General features: G+C 40.3%; 1 protein-coding gene across 4 annotated transcripts in view; it reads left to right on the forward strand.

Moving 5' to 3' along the window:
* LOC126354364 (POU domain, class 6, transcription factor 2) overlaps positions 1-22385 on the forward strand; it is a 571887-nt gene that overhangs the window by 150525 nt on the left and 398977 nt on the right. For all 4 annotated transcript variants that reach the window (XM_050003945.1, XM_050003947.1, XM_050003948.1 and 1 more), the window contains exon 2: positions 4614-4786. In XM_050003945.1, coding sequence (XP_049859902.1) covers positions 4637-4786 — 150 coding nt within the window. In that variant the 5' untranslated portion in view covers positions 4614-4636. The remainder of the gene's footprint in view (positions 1-4613; positions 4787-22385) is intronic.

A 22385-nucleotide genomic window follows, 5' to 3' on the forward strand; every position in this document is an offset into this window, starting at 1 on the left:
TGGAAATTCTCTAGACTCAATCCACAGAATTTATGAAATTAGTGTTCCTATTGAGAGCATGTCCGAGAAACCACAGGGAAATACGTTTGATATTTATGGCTTGTGAGAGTATAGACTGTACTTCATTCTTTTCCTAAGCTCTAGGTAATAAGACATCCCTGGTTCCAGTAGCGACACGACTGTCGTATTGACAGATGTTGACTTGCCGTATCTAAAGCGCATTCGGTAGAATCATTTGTTGTATCCCTTCTTTGGAAATGCAGCGTTCGCCAATGTTAAACGCTGTTACATGGTTTGTGTCTGAGCACAGGTGAGCCCAGTTCATAGAAAAAGTCCCGAACCCTCATGCACTTGCTGTTATGTATGATACAGATAAAGAATGCTACGTTACCGCAAGCATATTGTTCGTACGTGAGAACAGCAGGAACTCTTGAATAATATTATTTATTTCGGCTTCTAGGCTTCGACTGAAATAGCTCTCCTGATAAGAGAGCATCAGTTGTCAAACACCAGGAAGTTACGGATCGCGGAAAAGCGTACAGGCGCTCTCGCGAAATCACCACTTGTTCTCGGTCTATACTGGGAGCGGTATCAGGCGTTGGAGCTGCGCTCCAGTGAATAAGTCAATTACATCTCATTGACACTCCACCTATCGCAATTCTCTGAGACAAATCCTGCCTATCGCCTTCTCTACAACTGGATCACGATTCAGTTCCGTGTTACAAGAAACTATTGTTTATTTTGCTCTGAATATTATATTCCGTTAGCAGAAATACAACAAAAGAGGACCTTAAGAACTGGCTCATTCGATTTCCTCCATACTTTCACGGTTTGAAGCTCACTGTCCGATGAATCCTCACGGAGTTGCCTTTGAATATTAGAAGACTTCCGAGCGCTGGTAAGTACGAAACATTTGTTCGTAGCAGCATCAGAATAAGTTGCGCATGTCGCCCCAAGCTGAAGACTATTGCGCAACAAGTGTAGCGCATCCTCAGAAGAGAGGGGTACATATTCCGCGTTTGTTGAAGAGAAAGTTCTGCTACGTTACGGGTAACAGGTGAATCACAGAGCACAGGATACGAGTGAAATAGTGTGGCAACTGGAAAGGTACTGCCAACTTCAAGTACGGGGGACGGTACATTGCTTGAGTACAAAACGTGTAGGAGGCGGGGTAAGTCAAGCCAAGGCATTGTTCTGCACGACAATGCAACGCCCTACACAGTGCACACAACACAAGCATAGCTTCGCGTTTTTTATGTGAAGTTTGGAAGTAATCGTCCTACAGTCCAGATATTGTACCATGCGATGTCCATGTTCTCGGTAATTGAAAGAAACCTTTTCTTTTGGGGGTGTTGGGGGGGGGGGGGGGAGGAGGGGGAGAGGAGAATTTGGAACGATGAGGATGCTCACACAGCAGATATAGAATGGCTCTGTGACTGCTGCCCTCGAGGAACTGAACGATTGGTAGAACATTTCGACCGTTGTTGGTACTGACCTGGTAACAATGTTGAAACATAGCGTCGTGTATCAATGTGACTTTGAAGTGCTTCGCAGAACTCAGTAAAAGTTAGTTGGCCTGCCATTATAGTGTGTACTTTAAAGTCTCCTCCTATAAACAAGAATAAAAGAGGAAAAAATTTTACGGTTATTATGTTCGAAATGCTCACTTCTTACAATAACAAAAGGTATGTAAATCAGTAATACTGATTAGCCTCTGTAAATAAAAAGGTATTGCATTTACTATAGGATATTCCGCATTTTTGAGGAAAATTTTAATCATATTGTGAAGATTGACATTTTCATGCACTTCGCAATTAAAAATAAAAAAGATGTTATTATTATTGCAAAATTATGATTCTATATTTGTTATGTAGCTTTTGTGTTTGTTGGTAAATGTGAAATTCATTCATGTACTTTTATTTTTATCTGTTTATCTACATTAAATCAGTATTTCAATTGTTGCTGAGGGCTTTCTTCATCCCCCCCCCCCCCCCCCCCCCCGCCCCCGCAAACAATCGTTTCACTTATAATGTTCTTTCCTTGCGGAAGTGTTCAATGTTATGAGGCTGTTTTGTTTATCATTCTTGTTCGTCCCTGAAGATCGCTTTCTGAATTTTCTTCCTTAATAAATTCCTGTTATGTATGTTTATTATATGACGTTTGCTTACTTTAGGGCCGGTCGTGGTGACCGAGCGGTTCTAGGCGCTTTAGTCCGGAACCGCGCGACTGCTACGGTCGCAGGTTCGAATCCTGCTTCGGGCATGGATGTGTGTGATGTCCTTAGGTTAGTTAGGTTTAAGTTGTTCTAAGTTCTAGGAGACTGATGACCTCAGATGTTAAGTCACATAGTGCTAAGAGCCATTTGAACCATTTTTTGAGCTTACCTTAGGCCATTTAGCGTTTGTGCAAACCAATGCTGCTTATCCTCTTAGTTAGTTAATTTTACTAAAGATATGGTTCGTCAGTCTGTCATACGGAACTCAAATAAAGGTAAAATTAATGTTACTACTAGTGAGATTCGCACCAGCGACATTTCGTTACCAGTTTTTTATGCAGTGCGCTCACCTATCGAAAACTGTTTAAAAAAATTACAAAAATTTTGCAAGCATGGAGTGTCCCTCAGGGAGTGATGGTGCGTCTTGTAAATTTTTCCTTCGGACTAAAGACCAAGTGCCAATTTCAATACGTTATTCGTTCTTCGTTTCTACCAGTATTCTTTCATCTGTTCGCTACGTTTTTTTTTCTTCCTGTCTTCATACCATATCAACGAGAGCTTTTCATTCTTCTACCTTTAAACCCTTCCACATTCAACATCTTTTCCCTAAAAACTTCTGTGTCGGTTGTTCCTTCAGCTTTTCTATAATTTCTTTCTCTAAACGCTTTTTTACTTCGTGCATTCAACTTCCTGTTGACTTTTTATTCCATAAATATTTGAAGATACTTTTGGTTAATCTACAGTCTTCAACTCGATACAACTGTTCCAATGATATTAGCCTTCTATTTCTCAGTACTTCTGATACGTCTTCCGTTATTCGATAAATTTCAGGGGTACTTCGTAGTACCAGCCTTCTATAATTTTTTCAGCGTAATATTTTTCTAATAATCCACCTTTCTCGTATTTATAGTTTATCTAAACTGTAATTTAATCCTTGACATTCGCTTGCCTGGAGATTCTGGCTTGAGTACTGTATTATAATGCATTATTTTTTTGCAATTTAGATAGGCGTTTATAACTGCAAAAACCTTTAGTTACACTAAATTCCGTTTCTAGTTTATGGTTACTTTCTTCTATAGCAGCTTTTTCCAAAACATTTCTTTGGATTATCACCCCGAGATATTTAAACTTTTTTTTCCTTATGTGTTTGTCTAATATCTATTTTGTTTTAATGACTGTTAAATTTTTTCCCCGCAGAAATTCTTAAGCTGCTCTTCCGTCTGTTTCTACTAAATGATGAATTTGTGTTACAACAGATGTCACATTTTCAGAAATTGTAGCAAAGCCATCAGCAAATGCAAGACAGTTTATTCCAATATTACGTGTTAATATTTGCACGCATTTTCCCTTAGTTTCTAATAGTAACTCCAATTATATTCTCTCACAAAGATAAGAAAATTTCCGTCTTTTACAACTGAAATTTTTTCTTTATGCCAGACTTACTTCTACTATTCATGTTAGGCATCTTCAGCGGTTATACACCGCATTTAAAGTTAGTTAATTACGCGTATTTTGATGTGAGATTTGTAATTATTCTTTGCAGTTTGTTTATATCTAGCTATTTCTGTTTACAATTACATGTTTGTGTTTTTTACTTAAATTCATTTTTATGACCTGTTCATCCACCAGTTTGTTTTCTATATGTGCAAAATGTACGTGGTATAGGTTTCTTCTAGTAAATATTTCTCTGCACATAACCTATACTGTAGAAAATAGCACGTGTTTGCACTGCCATGGGCATCACAATATAGAGCTGACTGAAGGATCCTAGGAACTAATTGACGGATCCAGGGAGAGTGTAGTGGGGTGTTGGGGAGGGTATGAAGGAAGGGTGGATGATGAGGGACTAATTTGTGTGTGTGTGTGTCAGTAAATTTGTATTTACTTATTTATTATTTATTTATTTGTTTTAATGTTTAAAATATATTTTCATGTTAGACTGTGAACTAATTTGAATATTGGTCTTCTGTTGTTACTATTTTGGCCAATGAGAATATTTTCATTTTTGTTTATCACCTTCTGTATGTAATATCCTTCCTGTGAAGTGATTTTTCATATCTTTGCCTCCTCTTTCCAACCTTGTTGTTGAAACCCTGTATTTTCGTTCAGGTTTTCTAAATTGTCAATTTTTCCGTAGAACATAACTAAAACAGAGTTAGTGAAAGGTCACCACCTTCCCGTGTTTAATTTATCGTCTATTTATTATTACTTTCTGCCAAATATTCTCCAACGGGGAATCTATTAAACTGGAAAGCCTACATATTTTAAAGCATGGGATTCCTTAAGAGCATACTCCCATGTACCGTAGTTCTACTTCTCAGTAGAAACCGTAGGAACTATTTCGTTGATTTGACGTAAGGGACGGCAGAGTGTGACGTAGGCTTGTTGGGTGTTTCAGACGAGTCGGGATGCGAGGCCGACATGGCTGAGGGCGGCGCCGGCCACGGGCCCGAGGAGGACAGCGGCGACGCCATGCTGGCCGCCGCCCCCGCACCCGCCCCCGCCGCCGCCCCCATCGCCCCCGTCCCCATCAAGCGCGACCCGGACGCGCCCGTCGTCGTCAAGACCGAGGTAAGCTGCACTACATTCTTTATAGAGGCCCCGCAGACGAACGGGCAGTCAGGAAGAGATTAGCGATACTCACAAGGAGCTCAGAAACCAATTACAACACCGACATATTTCTCTAGCCTGGCTCAGAGTATTACCCAAAAACGGAAAACAATACTGATGTGGGTCCTAGCAAATTTTGCGAACTATATCTTAAACAGAACTGGAGAGGACAGCATCTACACTACCCAACAAAAGTTTGCAAATACCAAGTGATTAGGACAGTGGAAAAGAAACACATTAGAAAATTGCATTCTTTTTTGCTTTCTGAATGTTTATTACGTTCAAACAATACATATGTAAATGTAACTATTAAACTATAAAATCTTATATTTCGCATAATAGCAACTTAATTATGATTATTGTTTTTCTTTAACATGAAAGTAAACACAGCCCACCCGGTAACACTTTAGCAAACTGTTTCAGACTGATTCTGACCACCTTTATATAGCGACTGCTTATAATGTCCTTGGTACTCAAAATATTCGAGTGGTATTTGTACAAAACAAACTCCACAGAAAGAATTTCAGGGGTTGTTCAGGGATATTTTCTGGGTATTTTGTTGTAAGGGACACGTGATCGTCCCCAGTATCTCTGTACAGACTAGTAATCTAATAACGATTTATGAGCATTTTTTTTATACTTCACGTGGCTTTGTTTCTGTGAAAATACCGACACACGGTGAAAAAGTAGTAAAAAAGGCACGATTACCAGTGGTATTGGTAGCACTGGCAGGAAAAGAAACTGGGAGCCGACGGCTTCTTCCGCTCTCTTTCTTTCTTTTTTTAAACATAATTTGTATTGCACATCATTCAGTGTTAGATCATTTTGTGTATTATATTCTTATAGAATATAAATTGCATTAGAAATGAAAATTTGTCGATAGCGTAACTTCTGCGCTTTTATTTAGCCAAAATAATTACTTCTGATGCAATTACAGTTTACATGCACAAACATATAAATAATATACGTAATAACTATTGTTGTTGTTTTGCACTCAATAAAACGTTCTTCATCATCATCAAATGCAAGTTTTTCCTGTTATCATTGATAAGTGTGAAATGAATCGATGTTTGATATATTTTGTTTGGCGTTTCTTTATTTTATCTTTTTGTTGAGGAAATTGCGTTTTCTAGCGCTATACGATAAAACTCTATTGTTTTCTTTACTTTTATTGCGTCATCCCCCAGTTTCACGTAGCAAACTAATAATATTCGAATAAAACCTAAGTTAAACATAGATAATGATCAATTTTGCTTTAAACAGTTTACTTTTAAATAACACACAGGAAGATATCGATGCAGAACATCAATATTCCGTAGATTATGCAGCCCATTATATATCCTCACTCATTTTCTAGATGATTTACTGCTTCCGATTTGTAGGGGAATCTATCAAGACACTGATTGCATACTTAAAGAGAGCGATGGTTATGAGCTAACGCCAGTAGGTATGCAACACATACAGGTATACGGGTACGAGCTTAACTCATAAAAGCTACTAGGAAAACTACCGTAGTCTGTTCTTACTTGTCTACAGTAGCCTTCGGTAATTTCACAACTCTATACGTACCTGTAGTTACTTTAGTTTCTGTAGATGGTGCGTTGTCCAGCCGCCCAGAATAACGTCCTGGGGTCTATTTGTCAAATATCATAGAGGAAGTCACCTATTTGCTAAGATTCTCTGTATAATATAGCTTAATTACGGGCACCCAGTGCTTTACGGTAAGTTACTCGCGCCGTAAGTTCGGCACGTACTGACAGAAGTCCCACCGACAAAATCAGTGAGCTTTCTGTGGTGTGTGATTTGCGTAACAGCTGACGCGGCTCGCAGGGGAGGACGGGCTGCAGGCTGCCGGCTGCTAGGGTGGCGTCGGCACTTCCGAGCCACTCTGTAACACTTGTTGCTCCGGCATTCTTTACGGCCGTTATAAGCTGCTGCAGCACCTGTAATTGGATTCCGTCTGAGGAGGGCAGATAGATTATTGTCGGGCCCGAGGGTGGAGCCGTCTTCGCGGCTCGGCGGGCGCCACGCTACCGTGAGGCCGACACTGCGCTTACTTAGCGAAACAGACTCGCGGCGCTGCTTAAGAAGCTCGCCGTTTCTCCTCCCACTGGAATGGCTACGAAGGAAAAAGAGCCGAAGCAGGTAATAAAAATAGACGAACGCCAAACACCTTTGCTACTACAGCCTAAGAAGAATAATGCAATGGATCATTGACTGCTGCGAAGTGCAAAAAATGGTACTGCAACCCGGTAGCTTAATTACCATAGTTCGAGCCAAGGGAAAATTTACTCTTTACTCGCCCTCTGCCCCCTTCCCTCCTCTGCACACTGCTGCTCCACCTCAAATCTTAGCTGATCTATTTGAGAATGAGGGAACGTGTTGTGGGGAGATGCACAACAACACAGAGAATGCGAGCAGTACGTTTTCACTATTATCAACATGTACTCCATCATTGTTCATTGGCAAAGCCAAAGCAGAAAGGTTGTCCTGTATCTCGTCCTGGATCGATTTCAACCAAATCTGGTACACACATTACTTACGATTTGTAAAGAAATACTGTGGGATAAAGAACCAGCAACCACCTATTGAGATAGGGGTGATAACGTGGAGAGAGATGGGGGAGGAGGAAATTGACATACATAGAGAGAGAGGTGGACACCGATAGAAAGAGATGGAGGGAGGAGATGGACTAAAAGAAAGTTGGAATAAATACATGCCAGAAAAACACTGGATAATGCATAAAAAAAATTTAAAAACTGGTCAAATGTTTTGCGAAATGATTTGCCTTTTTAAAATTACAAGATTATAAGTTTAATATTGAACATTAATTTGTCATTTCTTAAAAGATATCATTGTCGCCGTTGACTTTCATACAGTCAACGGCGACTATGTCTTTTAAGCAATATTATATGACTGTGAATCCCAACCATGAGAAGTTAATCAAATTAATTTGTCAGTCGGCACCTCGTTTGTTGTAGGAACGCGTGATTTCGAGCATCATTCAAAGGCACTCTCAATTTGTTTTATTTCTTATTTTTAGACAAATCATATCTCGAACCATCTGACGGGTTCTTTTTTTTTTCAATTTGTTAATTTTTTATTTTTATATGTTGTTGAGATAGCATAAAATATTTTCAAATATGGAACTATTATCTGTTGTTATTAAGTGTATATAGATAAAGAGAAAACATAGAGGTTTCACTTAATGCTTTGATCTGACATTTTTTGATACTTCGTTTACGTAACAGGTGTTTGTACAATATTTCAATTTTCCGTCACCTCATTAATTAAGTTTTTCTCAGTTATCCTGATTACTGCCAAGCAGTTAAACCTTTTTTTTGCAAAATTAAATATCACGCTCGTCGGTTTGATATTCCTTTATACCTTTTGTTTGGCTGTGAATATTAAGACACAAATCAGTTGTGTAATTCCTAGGGGTTTTCTCTAAGCTCAAACATCTGACCAAAACCATGGAACAACATGCAGTCCAAAATCGCACTGCTTGCAACAGTTACGCGATTTTTTTCATATTTTCGTTGCCGATCAATGTAATGCCGTAACAACCAAAACAAAAAATATAAAATAATTTTTTTACACTATAAATACAGTATTATAAAAAGGATAGATTGCTACACACAACACAGTGTCGCAGACAGGCACAACAAGAAGACTGCTAAACGTGTGAGCATTCGGCCAGAAGGCCTTCTTCTAAATTAGACAACGTACAAACACACACACACACACACACACACACACACACACACACACACGCGAGTTGTGAATGTATGAATGTATGTTTATGTGTTCGTGTGTGTTGCCTACTTCAGTACAAGGCGTTCTTGGCCCCATGTTAACGTGTTCAGCAGTTTTTTGTTGTGTCTGTCTGCGACTCATCTCCTCTATGTGGTGAATAGCGCTCTATCCTTTTCATAATATTGTCATTATTCCATCCTGTGTTTTCCATTTCTTATACATCGTTGCTTTGGCTTACTTGGCACAAAGCACCAAAATTTATTCCTTCTTTACCAATACTTTCGTCTCACAGTAGCACTCGTTTCCAAAGTCTTCAACTATTTGTTATATATATCCTTATCTCTGTCTTCCTCTACAGTTTTTCCCTCTACGGCTCTCTTTAGTGCAATGGCAGTTATTCCCTAGCGTCTTAACTAAGCCCTGTCCGATCTACTTCTTACACACTATTTTATGCCATCGTCTTCTTGTATTCCTCCTCTTCAGGTGGTAGGCAAAATTATTAGTAGTAGACAGTTATTCTTCGTCACAGGTTTCAAAGCCCTTAAGCTTCCCGAGTTTCACTTCCATGTAGTACTGTACTTCGTACATATTAACTCTTGATTACAAATTGGTGTTTAACATTTAAACTTTTAAGGAAACACTTCTCGCTGATGCTAATCGAGTACTTATGGCTTCATTGTTTTGTTGGCATTTATCACACTGTCGTTTAAAAATTATAATTCGTACTCTACTATTGCTTCATCGTTATGAATGGACAAAACTGAGCTCTAGTAACCTTGCTGCTCGTTCAAAGTAACGAAACACATATCTTTGTCTTATTCATATTTACTTTTATAGAATTAATGCTCTCATTCCTGATATGATCGTATATTTTACATGTTTTTATTTTGCAATCTAATCTAAACGAAAACGAAGAATCAGAACTTCGAAAACTATTCATTTACATTTTAATATTGGAAAATACTCTTAAGAAAATAATTGATTACTTTGAAGCAGTTGGATATGTAATCATAAAGAAGGTTACGATAGCTGCAGAAACTCGTGAAGTTGCGCGCGCGCTTTTGTGTGTGTGTGTGTGTGTGTGAGAGAGAGAGAGAGAGAGAGAGAGAGAGAGAGAGAGAGAGAGAGATTCAAATGGCTCTGAGCACTATGGGACTTAACTTCTTAGGTCATCAGTCCACTAGAACTTAGAACTACTTAAACCTAACTAACCTAAGGACATCACACACATCCATGCTCGAGGCAGGATTCGAACCTGCGACCGTAGCGGTGGCGCGGTTCCCGAATGTAGCGCCTAGAACCGCTCGGCCACCATGGCCGGCAGAGAGAGAGTGAGAGAGAGGGAGAGGGGGAGAGAGGGAGGGGGGAGAGAGACTCACTCAGTTTTATTATTCAAATACTATCAATATCAAAATTATAGTAGTAAAAGTCAACTCAAAAAATTAACACTAGCGAAAAATCTTAGCCGCGCGGAGTGGCCGCGCGGTTAGAGGCGTCATGTCACGGACTGCACGGCCCCTCCCGTCGGAGGTTCGAGTCCTCCCTCGGGCATGGGTGTGTGTGTTGTTCTTAGTTTAAGTTAGATTAAGTAGTGTGTAAGTCTAGGCAACGATGACCTCAGCAAATAGGTCCCTTAGAAATTGACGCACAGTTGAACATTTGAAAAACCTTAGTGGAGCAACGGTTAACTTATATTGCACGTGGTGTGAAATTTCAACGTTCAACCTACGCGCAAAATATACTATTCAGGATACGCGATATTCAACAATGGCTTTCATTGATAAAAATAAATAACTTTGCACCAGAACTCGGGTAATTATTTCTCTCATCACTTTCCGGTTTAGTTTCTAGTTTGCTATGAAAAAAATCCTTCAGGAATTACAGGTTCACACGAATTAGACAGCGCTTTCTGTATAACGAAAAAAAGTTCTTCCATCGCCAACTAGGTACTTTTATTTTAAGGATCGGTTTCGATACATTTTAACTCCGTTTCCAATTTAAAAAAAACTTTATTTGAACTGTGCAAGTAGTATGCACACCCCGTATCAGAGCACTGTTCATCGACAATCCTCAAAGGCTTCAAGATCTAAAATGAAACGGCTTGCATTGAAAATGGAACTGTAATGTTTTAAAATCAGTTTAAAAATAGCAGTTGCTTGGAGGGATTGCTTTCCCCTGTATATTGAAGATTAATCGACATTCTGAGCGAATAACGTACATGCCAAAATTACTTATCTATGAAATTTGATGTGAACTTACAGAATTTTTCACCAAACTGCCACGAAATTTTGAAGAACTTCGTCGTTAAATTCAGATGTCAAAGTGAATGATACTGGCGCACCATTGCTTGAAGAGAGATTATTATAATCGGATTACAGACACATTTTAACACAGATGATGCAGCAAACAATTTTGTGGAAGAAATCGTTCAGGCATACGACGGGATTGACTTCCGGAATCAACATAGGTGGTAGCCAGACGAGGATTTGAAACAATGTCTTGTGGGGGTCGCAACTACCAACTCCCATCCACCACGAAACTGAGGCTTTTCAGTTCACAATTCATGTTTCAAGTCAAGTAAAAAAATATAAAAAATCGGTTATCGTTCTTTGACGCTCGATAAGCAAGCTGATGGCGATTAGCAAGCGCGGGAAACATGCCATGGAATGTGAAGAAAAGGGCGACAAACAGATCACTTATTTCACAGCATCACACATAGAGCAAAATCTATATTGAGTTGAGCGAGAAAACTGGGCGATATAAGATCATGTACAACAGTCACTGTTCTGTCTGAGTGTTAATATTATTATTATTGATATTAGTAAAACGAGAGTGGTACCGATATGAGGCAACTTTGTTGGTAGATTAAGTGGTAAAAGAAGGCTTGTTACCGTCGGCTTAAGGCAGAAGTTAACAGAAAGGCGACCTCTGCCCCAAGACGTGATTAACACTGAGGAAAATGTCAATAGTTTCATACTATCACAGTAAAATTTCGGCATTGCATCAGTTGCGTCACTTGATTGCTGCGCTGCGCATACTACGATAATATCTATACATAAACGACACTGTACGTCTGGATTGCTTGTAAAATTGTAAGCATGACTTTAATTTTCTCTGCCTTTAATGGCACCGCTGATATGGCTGCACTTGTCATGGAGAAGTTCAGTCGTATGCTATTCAATTTTAAATGCAAAAATCCGTTTACGAGCAGTAAACTGTACTGTCTTTCGCAAAAGTAACAGAATAAATAATATGAGAAACATATACATTATGAAAAGTAATCATTAATTTGCAAATGGCCCCTGTACCATTTTCAGAAATGTACAAGCTATCATAGTGTTTATATCCGAAGTTTTTATATGGGTCGTAATGGCAATTATAAGTCGTGCCCTATCGAGTCTGCAGTATGCATCTCAGTACTAGCAGTGTTGCTATGCACAGTTATCCATACTGTATTTTGTTTTCAGCGTTAACGTTATTTGGAGCTGCAAAAACTGTTAAATGTGACGTAATAAGAATGGAAAGACAAAATTTCTTTACTTTATGCAAAATATGGAATGTAATATTGAGCGTTATTTACGTACTACCCGGTCATTAATGTTCCAGTAGCTGTGTTCAACCTATCAGGGATATGACGTAAAACCTCCCAAAACCTTTGCTGTGTTTCCGACACTGACAGTATCTAAGATTCTCGGTGCTACTAGAGTCAATATCTAGAGTACCCAATGCTACCACAGTCTTGATAAATCGCGTGCTTTGCCGCTGCTCTAATTTCTACATACTTCTTACACCTGCTCGGTGGTAGTATAAGAAGCGTGTAAGCAACATACACATACACATGAACAATTATGTGTATTTAGTGTCTTAATGTAATTCGATGAATGTCACCCAGTTAGATAATATACTTAACACGAAGTTTCATTCACTCCGGAAGCTCCTTGAAATTTTCCGTAGGGACTATGGAATGTTGTGCGTGAAACACTTGCATTTCTCTTACTCTTGCCTCTTTTTTCGCATAAAACGTTCATTTCACCATTACATTCATCGTAAGAAGTGCGATCTCGTAAGAGCTACAGACTGAAACTTTGGTTACAGAAATCAGTGACGTGAGTATTCTCGTACCTAATTTTAATGAAGCTCTGTAATACTAAGTATAGAACTACCGTGAAAAAAGTTTAATACGAAACTGAAAATATCTTAGCGTTAAAAGAAGTTTATGTTGAACGACATAACAGTAAAAAAATTACTGTGTTTTCCGCTACGTAAAATTCTAGATTCTACAAAAATTTGCGCATTCAGGTGCATACTATGAATTGAAAGCTATATAAAGTGTATTACTGTTTTTTGAGAAGAATAGTCTTACTATTTACCCCAGCTGAAAAGCGTCTGTGAACATACCGGTCGACATCCACGCTTTTTGTTCGCCAGATATTCGACTGGTGATGTTCTTACATTTTTAACACATCGCGGTTTTAAATTTTTCTCGGTGGCCAATAGGGGATGTACATCTGATCCACCCGAATTGCGTCCCACGAATACCGTAATTTTTCCTTAGAGTACTTGACCCCCCGAAAACATATCCGTTAAACGACAAAGGTATTGTAAAACAAGCAGTGTCAAATAAGCCGTCTTTGTTGATGTTGGCATTTTTCGCGTCATACCGAATGTATTCAGTACGCAGGCAAAATGACTGCAACTAATCTGTAGTCGTAGTCGGTAACACTTTTTTAGCTTCATCGCAAACATTTTAACACTGTGACGTTCTCTTTCTCGATCCAGCCAACCTATTTTAACAGAAAATTGAGTATCCATTAGTTTTGCAAGTTCATCAGCTCTTTCCAGCAATAAAGGCCATTATACGGAGCCTCTCATAGACCTACTTTGTTTGAACAAAACAAGTAACACAGTTTCTACATCTTCGTGTTTAGTCCTTCTCATACGTCTCTTGTATGGTTCGAGAATACTGCCCTCACACACTTGCTTAATTTCAAGCATATTGCCCCCACACACTGGCGTAATTTGATCTCTCATATTTAATTAACGTCCTCAGTGGAGAGTTGTCGTTACCAAACTATTTTACAGGTTTCGGTTTTCGACCTCCGTTCTTCAACAGCATTAAGCTACTCCCATTTCCATTTTAGGCGAAAGACCTGTTTACTTTCGTCCCCATTTCTCTGGTATTGCGGTTAAAAATATAAAATACAATAAATATATTTAAAACCAAATTAAAAACACGAAAATATTTTGACGCAGCGTTCACTGATGTCGACACGCAATTCATCTACTACGTCGCACCCATAGACAAAATCCAGAATTGACTGTTTTTGACAGTGGTGGTACCGAAAGACTAGCTGTGAAGTAGCAGCATTGGGGAACAAATTTTACGTCAGCCTAACGAAGAAAAAAAGAAAAGCCACTGAATGTTGATGGTTTCGCGACTGCTAAAAGGAAGTATTGCGAATACATAGAAAGAAGGATCCTTTAGTGTATGATTATATGATAGCGGAACAAACACTGGTAGCAGTTACTTCTGTCAAATATCTGGGAGTATGCGTGCGGAACGATTCGAAATGGAATGATCATATGAAATTAATTGCTGGTAAGACGGGTACCAGGTTGAGGTTCATTGGGAGAGTCCTTAGAAAATGTAGTCCATCAACAAAGGAGGTGGCTTACAAAACACTCGTGTTCGACCTATACTTGAGTATTGCTCATCAGTGTGGGATCCGTACCAGATCGGGTTGACGGAGGAGATAGAGAAGATCCAAAGAAGAGCGGCCCGTTTCGTCACAGGGTTATTTGGTAACCGTGATAGCGTTACGGAGATGTTTAGCAAACTCAAGTGGCAGCCTCTGCAAGAGAGGCGCTCTGCATCGCAGTGTAGCTTGCTCGCCAGGTTTCGAGAGGGTGCGTTTCTAGATGAGGTATCGAATATACTGCTTCCCCCTACTTATACCTCTCTTGGAGATCACCAATGTAAAATTAGAGAGATTCGAGCGCGCACGGAGGTTTTCAAACAGTCGTTCTTCCCGCGAACCATACGCGACTGGAACAGAAAAGGGAGGTAATGACAGTGGCACGTAAAGTGCCCTCCGCCACACACCGTTGGTTGGCTTGCGGAGTATGAATGTAGATGTAGATGTAGAAGTGTATTTGTTCGTCCGAAAAGCGTAATCTTTCATGTTAAACAATTTTTTTCCGTGTTAAAGAAAAAATGTGTGAAATTAACTCAGTATTTTGTCGAATGCGGGGTGTCAATGAAGCCCCAGTACTATTTTAAAAAATTACAACTGGGAAACAATAAGATATAGAGCATCGTGGCTAGTTGTAAAACGTTTAGCAGCTCTCAGAGATTTTTGTGTTGTTTTTTATTATTATGCCGAAATTTCAGTGTGTCCCGCTCGTCGCTCATAGAACATCAAGGCAATATACGAATTGTCCTTGTAGATCAAAATTGCAAAATCAGCAGTTGTGGTTACTTCACTGAGTCCTACACGAAGGGTAACAGTGTCGTCGACTGATGTCACAGTATGTACACGCGATCCTTGAGGTAACCAGGTAACCCTTGGGAAAGAATCTCCAGTGTGGAGGTGACCATCACGGTGGAAGATGACGGACGGCTGTAGCTACGCCATCTGTGGTTGCAGGACATTTCCCGTTATGGTTTTCTCTGCGGAGAAAAATGAGCCTATCATCCCCGTTTTGGTTTTCTCTGCGAAGAAAAAGAGCCTATCACCCTATCGTGCATTAGTTCACATCAAACATTAAACTTCGGTCTATCACGAATGTGTTCACTTGTGTTGTGTGGGTTTTCGGAACCCCAAACCCGAATGTTGCGACTATTAACACGTTCAGAAACGTGGAACGTTGCTTCATATGAAAATAGACACTTCTTCAGGCAGTAATTGTCAGCGTCTATGGAGGCCTGCATGGAACTTGCGAATGCATATCGGCAATGTTGGACCATTTGCAGTTTGTACGCACGGCTGATCTTGCTTCCTGCAGTTCGCGTGATTCGCAGCCAATTGTCATCTGGGGATTGCATGTAAATGCACCTTGTACATCGCTTTATGTCGTACATTTTGGATTGTGTTTAGGAAACTGTGACTGTTTATGACAATAAAAGGTAAATTAAAACAACTGTCTATGTCAATCACTTTTTATTTACCCCCGCGGCGATGAGGGTTTACGCCAACGGAACTCGCCGTGGAAATAAATAAAACGTGACTGACACAGATAATTGGCCTTTTACTGTCAACATGTGCTTCAGACACAGGAGCGTCCACTTCGAGGAAGGTCTTTGACACTGCTTATCTCTTTTAAAATTTTGAACCTCCACATTATTCTCGTATTTGCCGGTAGTGCCCTCTCATAACGACGTCGATAATTCCGCAGTACCGTTCTCACAGATTTTGATTCTGCATAACAGGTGACACGTTGTACTTTCTCCTGATCTGTCACCTTTTAATGCACTCCAAGTCAACTCTACAACAAGTGACAATGGAAAATACTTTGAGAGATGCTAAACATTTTACAACAAACCACGGTTCTCTGTGTCTAATAGTTTCCAGGCTGTGGCTTTTTGAAATGATGGTAGGACATCCTGTAGTATTTCACGTTAGCGGATTTTCCGTTTGAAACATTTTCACACCAAACGTGTTTCACTGTATTTGGTATATCTCCCGGCCTGGATTCCATAATTTGAGAAAACAGAACTCGGTCGCTAATTTGAAGCAGTATCGCATTTTTTAGAACCTTCCTTTCGCGGAATCTTTTTAATGGTTTTCAGTGATTATTGCTATCAGTACTTTGTGCAGCCAATACAATATTTACTCTGTGAAAGGCAAACGGGTTGAAATTTGTGTTTTTTTTTTGTAATGATTACTGGGCGCTTTCCGAATGTGGCGCGGGGCGCAGCTTATTAGCTGGCGGACACTCTTTCCGCGCAGTCAGTTCGTGTTACATGTAAATGTGCGACGCTACAGAAAATTGGAGTCATTACGGTAATTACCATTAGAGTTAAATAGCTGAATAATTTTTTCGGGAGAGGCTAGTCGCAAGTACACGGATCGGCCATCTACCGTGTGACGACGCGTCGCCCGTTGTCGGGCAATATAGCACGCCGAGGGCGCAGTAAAAACTTGAGCTTGATGTATTGTTCGTATTTACTGCTCCAGCGAAACCTCTAATTTAAACAGCATAATGACATTAACTGTGCAGTTAACATGTAACGCGCTGCTGTTTCGTTTATAAATTGATTAACCAATAGAGCAAAAAGTTAAACCATTTATTTTGAATTGTCATTTAACCGCACCCTGGGGAAATGACATTAAATGCCACCATAACGCGCCACATTACATACTGTTGTCTCCGCTCATTTTTATCGCGTGAAACACTGGCGCGACACGAAGAGTGGTGTGGCGAAAAACAGACGTGGTACTCCAGAACGCAAAACAGCACGGTCAGCGAGAGATGTAACAACATTTGGTTCTCTTTTCAACCTCAAGATAGCGTGTCGTCGCCAGTACCGTCCCTATGTTGCCATGCGTTATTTATTCAGTGAAAACATTAAGCTGACGAAAGCTGGAATGACAGGGCACAAATGCCATTCTGCAGTTAAATTTAGTAAACTGGCAAGTTTTAATGTCTGGTAGCAATATCTTAAATGTCATTCAAGTATATTCCACACTACATCATCGTTCTTAACACTTGAATATTTGAATCTATAATACATGTCGAGTATCAAATACCGGCTGTTTATTAAATAGCAGCTACTCACAAAGGTCTAGTGTGGGTCGTAATGGTCGTATGCCAGCGAAACTTAGTAGGTATTCTAATGCGTTAATGCAGAACTGATTTGCGCTGGAAAGAAATTAGTTCCAGTTTGATACACCAGGTGCAAATCTGGCGCAGTGAATGCAAGAAAGATATTTAGAATATGTAATGGTTTAGGAACGGTACGCGCACAGAAAAAGTCAAACAAGTGAGAAAGGCATAATGTTGATTTTATTATTAATCACCGCTTACACAGTTTGTTTGATATGGTCACCGGTGGTTTTTAAGAGATTCTCTACAGCACCAGACTTGCACTTGGTGACCAAAAATGGAACTAATGTTTTTCCAGCCTAAATCGGCTCCGGATTAGCGCATTAACATATCTATCAAGTTTCGTTGGTATACGATAATCACAGAACACACTGGATCTCCGTGAGTAGTTGCACTTTAATTATAACCACCCAGTACATGCAGGGAACATTCAAACAGGGGCTTCCTTCCAGCGCTCCTCTCCTGCACAACTCTTTTTTGTCGAAAAGATTGTATTTGTAGGTTTCTAACGGATGATATGCATCTTTCATGCCGATTCAATCATTCGATGTCGTACTCAATTATTCTGTAAGATAGGACTGTTAGTTTGCCCATTACCCATTTCATCTTGTTGCCGCTCAACTTTTTCCTCCTTTCGGGTTTTCCGCCAAGAACTGGCCATCATATGAAATGTAGAATACATTTCTTTAGTTTTATTTCTAATCCAAGGAATATGCAAATACAGATATATTGTGTTGGGAGGTGAGCGAGTAAGGTGTGTATTTGTTCCCAGGTTTTGGGACAGATTGTTCCTGAGTCGCGTTCTTGAAACAGATTTTTTTTTAGAAACTATGTTATAGAGTGCTTAGGACTTTACTTTGTTGAAAACGAACATACCCATGTTGTTCGAATAGAAGAACATGAAAAGGTTGTGGTGATAAAACAGCGGGTAGAGTATTCATAGTTCACTCTAAGAAGACTGTCTGTCCGGTGGCTGTTGGGATTAGCTGCACCGACAGAAGTCGAATGGCATAGGTTGATACAGCTTATTTTACGCAGCGAACATGGTCAGTTTTAGCTAACAGACGAAGCTGAGTTGGTACCTACGTACTCGTAAACGAAAGTGGACATAACACGCTGAGTTAGAGACCACAGAAATATATATCTACTTGAGTTCGAAATGATTTAACATTATTGCTACGAAGCAATGTTGACGGATAAGGCTGATAACTACCAGAAACAAATGGATGTCCTTCCGAAGTCATATATCGCCTTCCACCTTCTATCGACGCAACTACTCTGGCGGCCACTGCGCCGAAAGTCTTCGTAGAGCGATCGATTAGTAACAAAATATACATGGTGTTACAAAAAGGTACGGCCAAACTTTCAGGAAACATTCCTCATACACAAAGAAAGAAAATATGTTATGTGGACATGTGTCCGGAAACGCTTACTTTCCATGTTAGAGTTCATTTTATTACTTCTCTTCAAATTACATTAATGATGGAATGGAAACACATAGCAACAGAAGGTACCAGCATGACTTAAAACACTTTGTTACAGGAAATGTTCAAAATGTCCTCTGTTAGCGAGGATACATGCATCCACCCTCCGTCTCATGGAATCCCTGATGCTCTGATGCAGCCCTGGAGAATGGCGTATTGTATCTCAGCCGTCCACAATATGAGCATGAAGAGTCTCTACATTTGGTACCGGGGTTGCGTACACAAGACCTTTCAAATGCCCCCGTAATGGAAGTCAAGAGGGTTGAGATCAGGAGAGCGTGGAGGCCACGGAATTGGTCCACCTCTACTAATCCATCGGTCACCGAATCTGTTGTTGAGAAGCGTACAAACACTTCGACTGAAATGTGCAGGAGCTCCATAGTGCATGAACCACATGTTGTGTCGCACTTGTGAAGGCACATGTTCTAGCAGCACAGGTCGAGTATCCCGTATGAAATCATGATAAGTTGCTCCATTGAGCGTAGGTGGAAGAACATGGGTCCCAATGAAGACATCACCAACAATGCCTGCTTGATGGTAGCAATGAGTCGCATGTCAACACAAGCACCGAAGTCAACATTACCTTCCTTCAATTGGGCCAACTGGCAGTGAATCGAGGAAGTACAGTACATACTGACGAAACTAAAATGAGCTCTAAAATGGAAATTAAGCGTTTCCGGACACATGCCCACATAACTTCTTTTCTTTATTTGTGTGTGAGGAATGTTCCCTGAAAGTTTGGCCGTACCTTTTGGTAACACCCTGTAGATGTATATATGCCGACTGAAGTGTCGAATGAAAATTTGTACTAAGGCTAGAATTCGAACCCGGGTATCGTGCTCACTAGACAGATGCGGTAACCACTACGGCACGCTGGCACAGTGGCTTTGCACAACTGCACGGATTACCCTAGAACACCCTTCCCTCCTCAATCCCAATTTCTATTCTCTCTTCAGCCCGGTTGACATTCCTCCTAAACTCGAAGAGCATTGCACAGGTTCTCCAACTGTGGTTGAACAGAATCCCAGCATCGAAGGCAACGAGGGATCCTGACTGATACTCAGGCATAAATGCTTTAATCGAATGAAACCTTGTAGTACCAGAGAACTTTCAAGTCCGAGACATCAATGATGCTGAGATGCTATTCCAGTGCAATTGCAGAGCTTCTGCAACACTGTTCGAGTTTAGGGGGAGTACCAAGTTTGATGTGGCGTGAATGGGAATCTGGTTTGAAGAGGTGATGTTCCAGGGTAGTCCCTCCAGCTATTCATAGCCACTGTGCCAGGATGGCGCGTCTGCCTAGTCAGCAGAAGACCCGGCGTAAATCCTGGACTCGACACAAATTTTCCTGATCGCTTCAGTCTGCATATACACATCAAGATGTTTGAGACTTGAAAAGGTTTCTAGAACAATAGAGTTTCATTTGAAAAGACTTAGTCTGTCCCGCACGAGTGTATGCACGTAACGGAGACAGTTGTTCACAAGATGGAATATGTGGCCGAACAACGTCCATTGCCAGCTCCAGCCGCCTCTATTGAAAGTAATGCGAAGTGTATGGAGGTATTCGAAGCCTCCTGTCTCTCCCGAGAGAGGAAGACCTGATACGGTCTTCCGTCAGAAGATGTTTTAAGTAAGTTACGTGGGTATGTGCTGCGCCTGCTAGCAGGTACAGGTGGGGCGAGGACTTTGTCCTGCGTGTTGGTGATAGTGTAGTAGCCATTCGTTACGCGACCGACGGCGAGTTTGAGCATGTGGCTGGTGTAACTTATGCATGCCACGCGCGGATCGCCGGTGTTGTGGTACGGCCTCACTATCCATCTCCTCCAACCCATCTCTCTGCTCAGCCATGCTTGTCTACACTTACACCCCCGGAAACACTTTCCAGTACTACACACATAACATTCCAGTCGTGCAGAGCAGCCTAGAAGTCAGGCACTATCATGCATTTTCACCCCCACCCCTACAAAAAAAGACCAATGAGTTCTAAGCAGTACTTAAAATTTCAAGTCTCTAGTGTATCAGTGGTTGGTTTAAAATAGAATGTAAAATTTATGCTGAACAGGTGGACAGAAAAGAAAGTAAGTTGGAAAACGTGGAAAAATGTTTTAGATGAAAGAAGTGCAATTAATGCGCGATCTCCAGCTCTTTTTGTAAACAGAGCGTCCATGAAGTCCAGAGAATCGTCGTACTTTGTCTCATTACTTCTTTCTCTTTTTCTTTCTGGCTTATTTCTCATCTTTATTTTTCAAAGTCACAAATCTCCTTTAACCAGTTTCTTTCCATTTCATTATACACATTCCAGCAGCTTCCTGTATGCCATTTTTTTCTGGTTCTGTTCAATCACATCCACAGTCCTTAACAAATATATACCATTCTTTCACCAATTGCATTATAATAAATCCTCAACATAAACATGTGTTACCTGATATGATCTTTACATTGTTTCTGCTGTCAGTGTCACTTTGCTATTCTTCTTCTTTTTATTATTATTATTATTATTATTATTATTATTATTATTGTTAAATTTACTTCCTTGTGACTTTTATTTAGCTAATTTATTAATGCCTGTCATTTGTTAACACTAATATCTAGTCCCATCTTTCCCTTTATAGGAATTTGTAAAGGACGCGCGGTTAAATGTGAGAGGACGGTCGCATGCCCCTAAAGCTACCACTCACCAACGTGTATATGCACAAACTAACATCCTTGCTCGAGTATGGGTTGCAAGTTTCCTTCCTACAAAACGAAACACTGCATTTAATGCCAATCGTTGTCTTTCCTATTTCATTCACAGTACGTCTTCACAGGACGTACACAGCTTGCTCATCTACTAGATGAAATGCATCCTAGTTCGATTAAATCTTCTGCCCGAAGAACGTCAAGGAAGATGTAGATAATTTTAGTGGAACACACAGCCATCAGCAGAAACGAGAAAATAGTTTTAATGTAAATGTTCCATGTGACTCGATTGATGGTGGTTTGCTGTCTAAAGTGTTCAGCTCACTGGCTCTCTGTGCACTCTGGAAGAGTAGGATAGGCACCTACGTCTGACTTCAACATCTCTCTTTCTTTCCATACCCAACCGAACAACACGAATACAACGATATATAGCACACTGACATGCACAGATAAATAGCTGACTCTTTGAAATAGCTTGTATGAAGAAACTGGAAAATGACTTTCACCATCCCCTCGCTTGTAACTCTAAAAGAGGCTTTGACCTTAAACCCGAAGAACTGTTCACTATGAAGAACGACGTATGTTTTCACTTCAAAGGACATGGTCTACAGCGGTGAAATTCAACACACGACGCTGATGCAGTCTGCTGATCAAAAGTTATGTATGTTTCCTCCTCCTCTTCACAGGAAAATTATGATGAAAATTTATGCCGCTTCACCAACCTCTGGATTGTCTCTCAGTGTTTTGCCGCTATTCGTACGGCCTCCACAGAGATATAATATATGGTTCGGTGAACATTATTCTGTTTGATACGA

This window comes from Schistocerca gregaria, chromosome 3 (genome assembly GCF_023897955.1).
Source record: "Schistocerca gregaria isolate iqSchGreg1 chromosome 3, iqSchGreg1.2, whole genome shotgun sequence".
Lineage (NCBI taxonomy): Eukaryota > Metazoa > Arthropoda > Insecta > Orthoptera > Acrididae > Schistocerca > Schistocerca gregaria.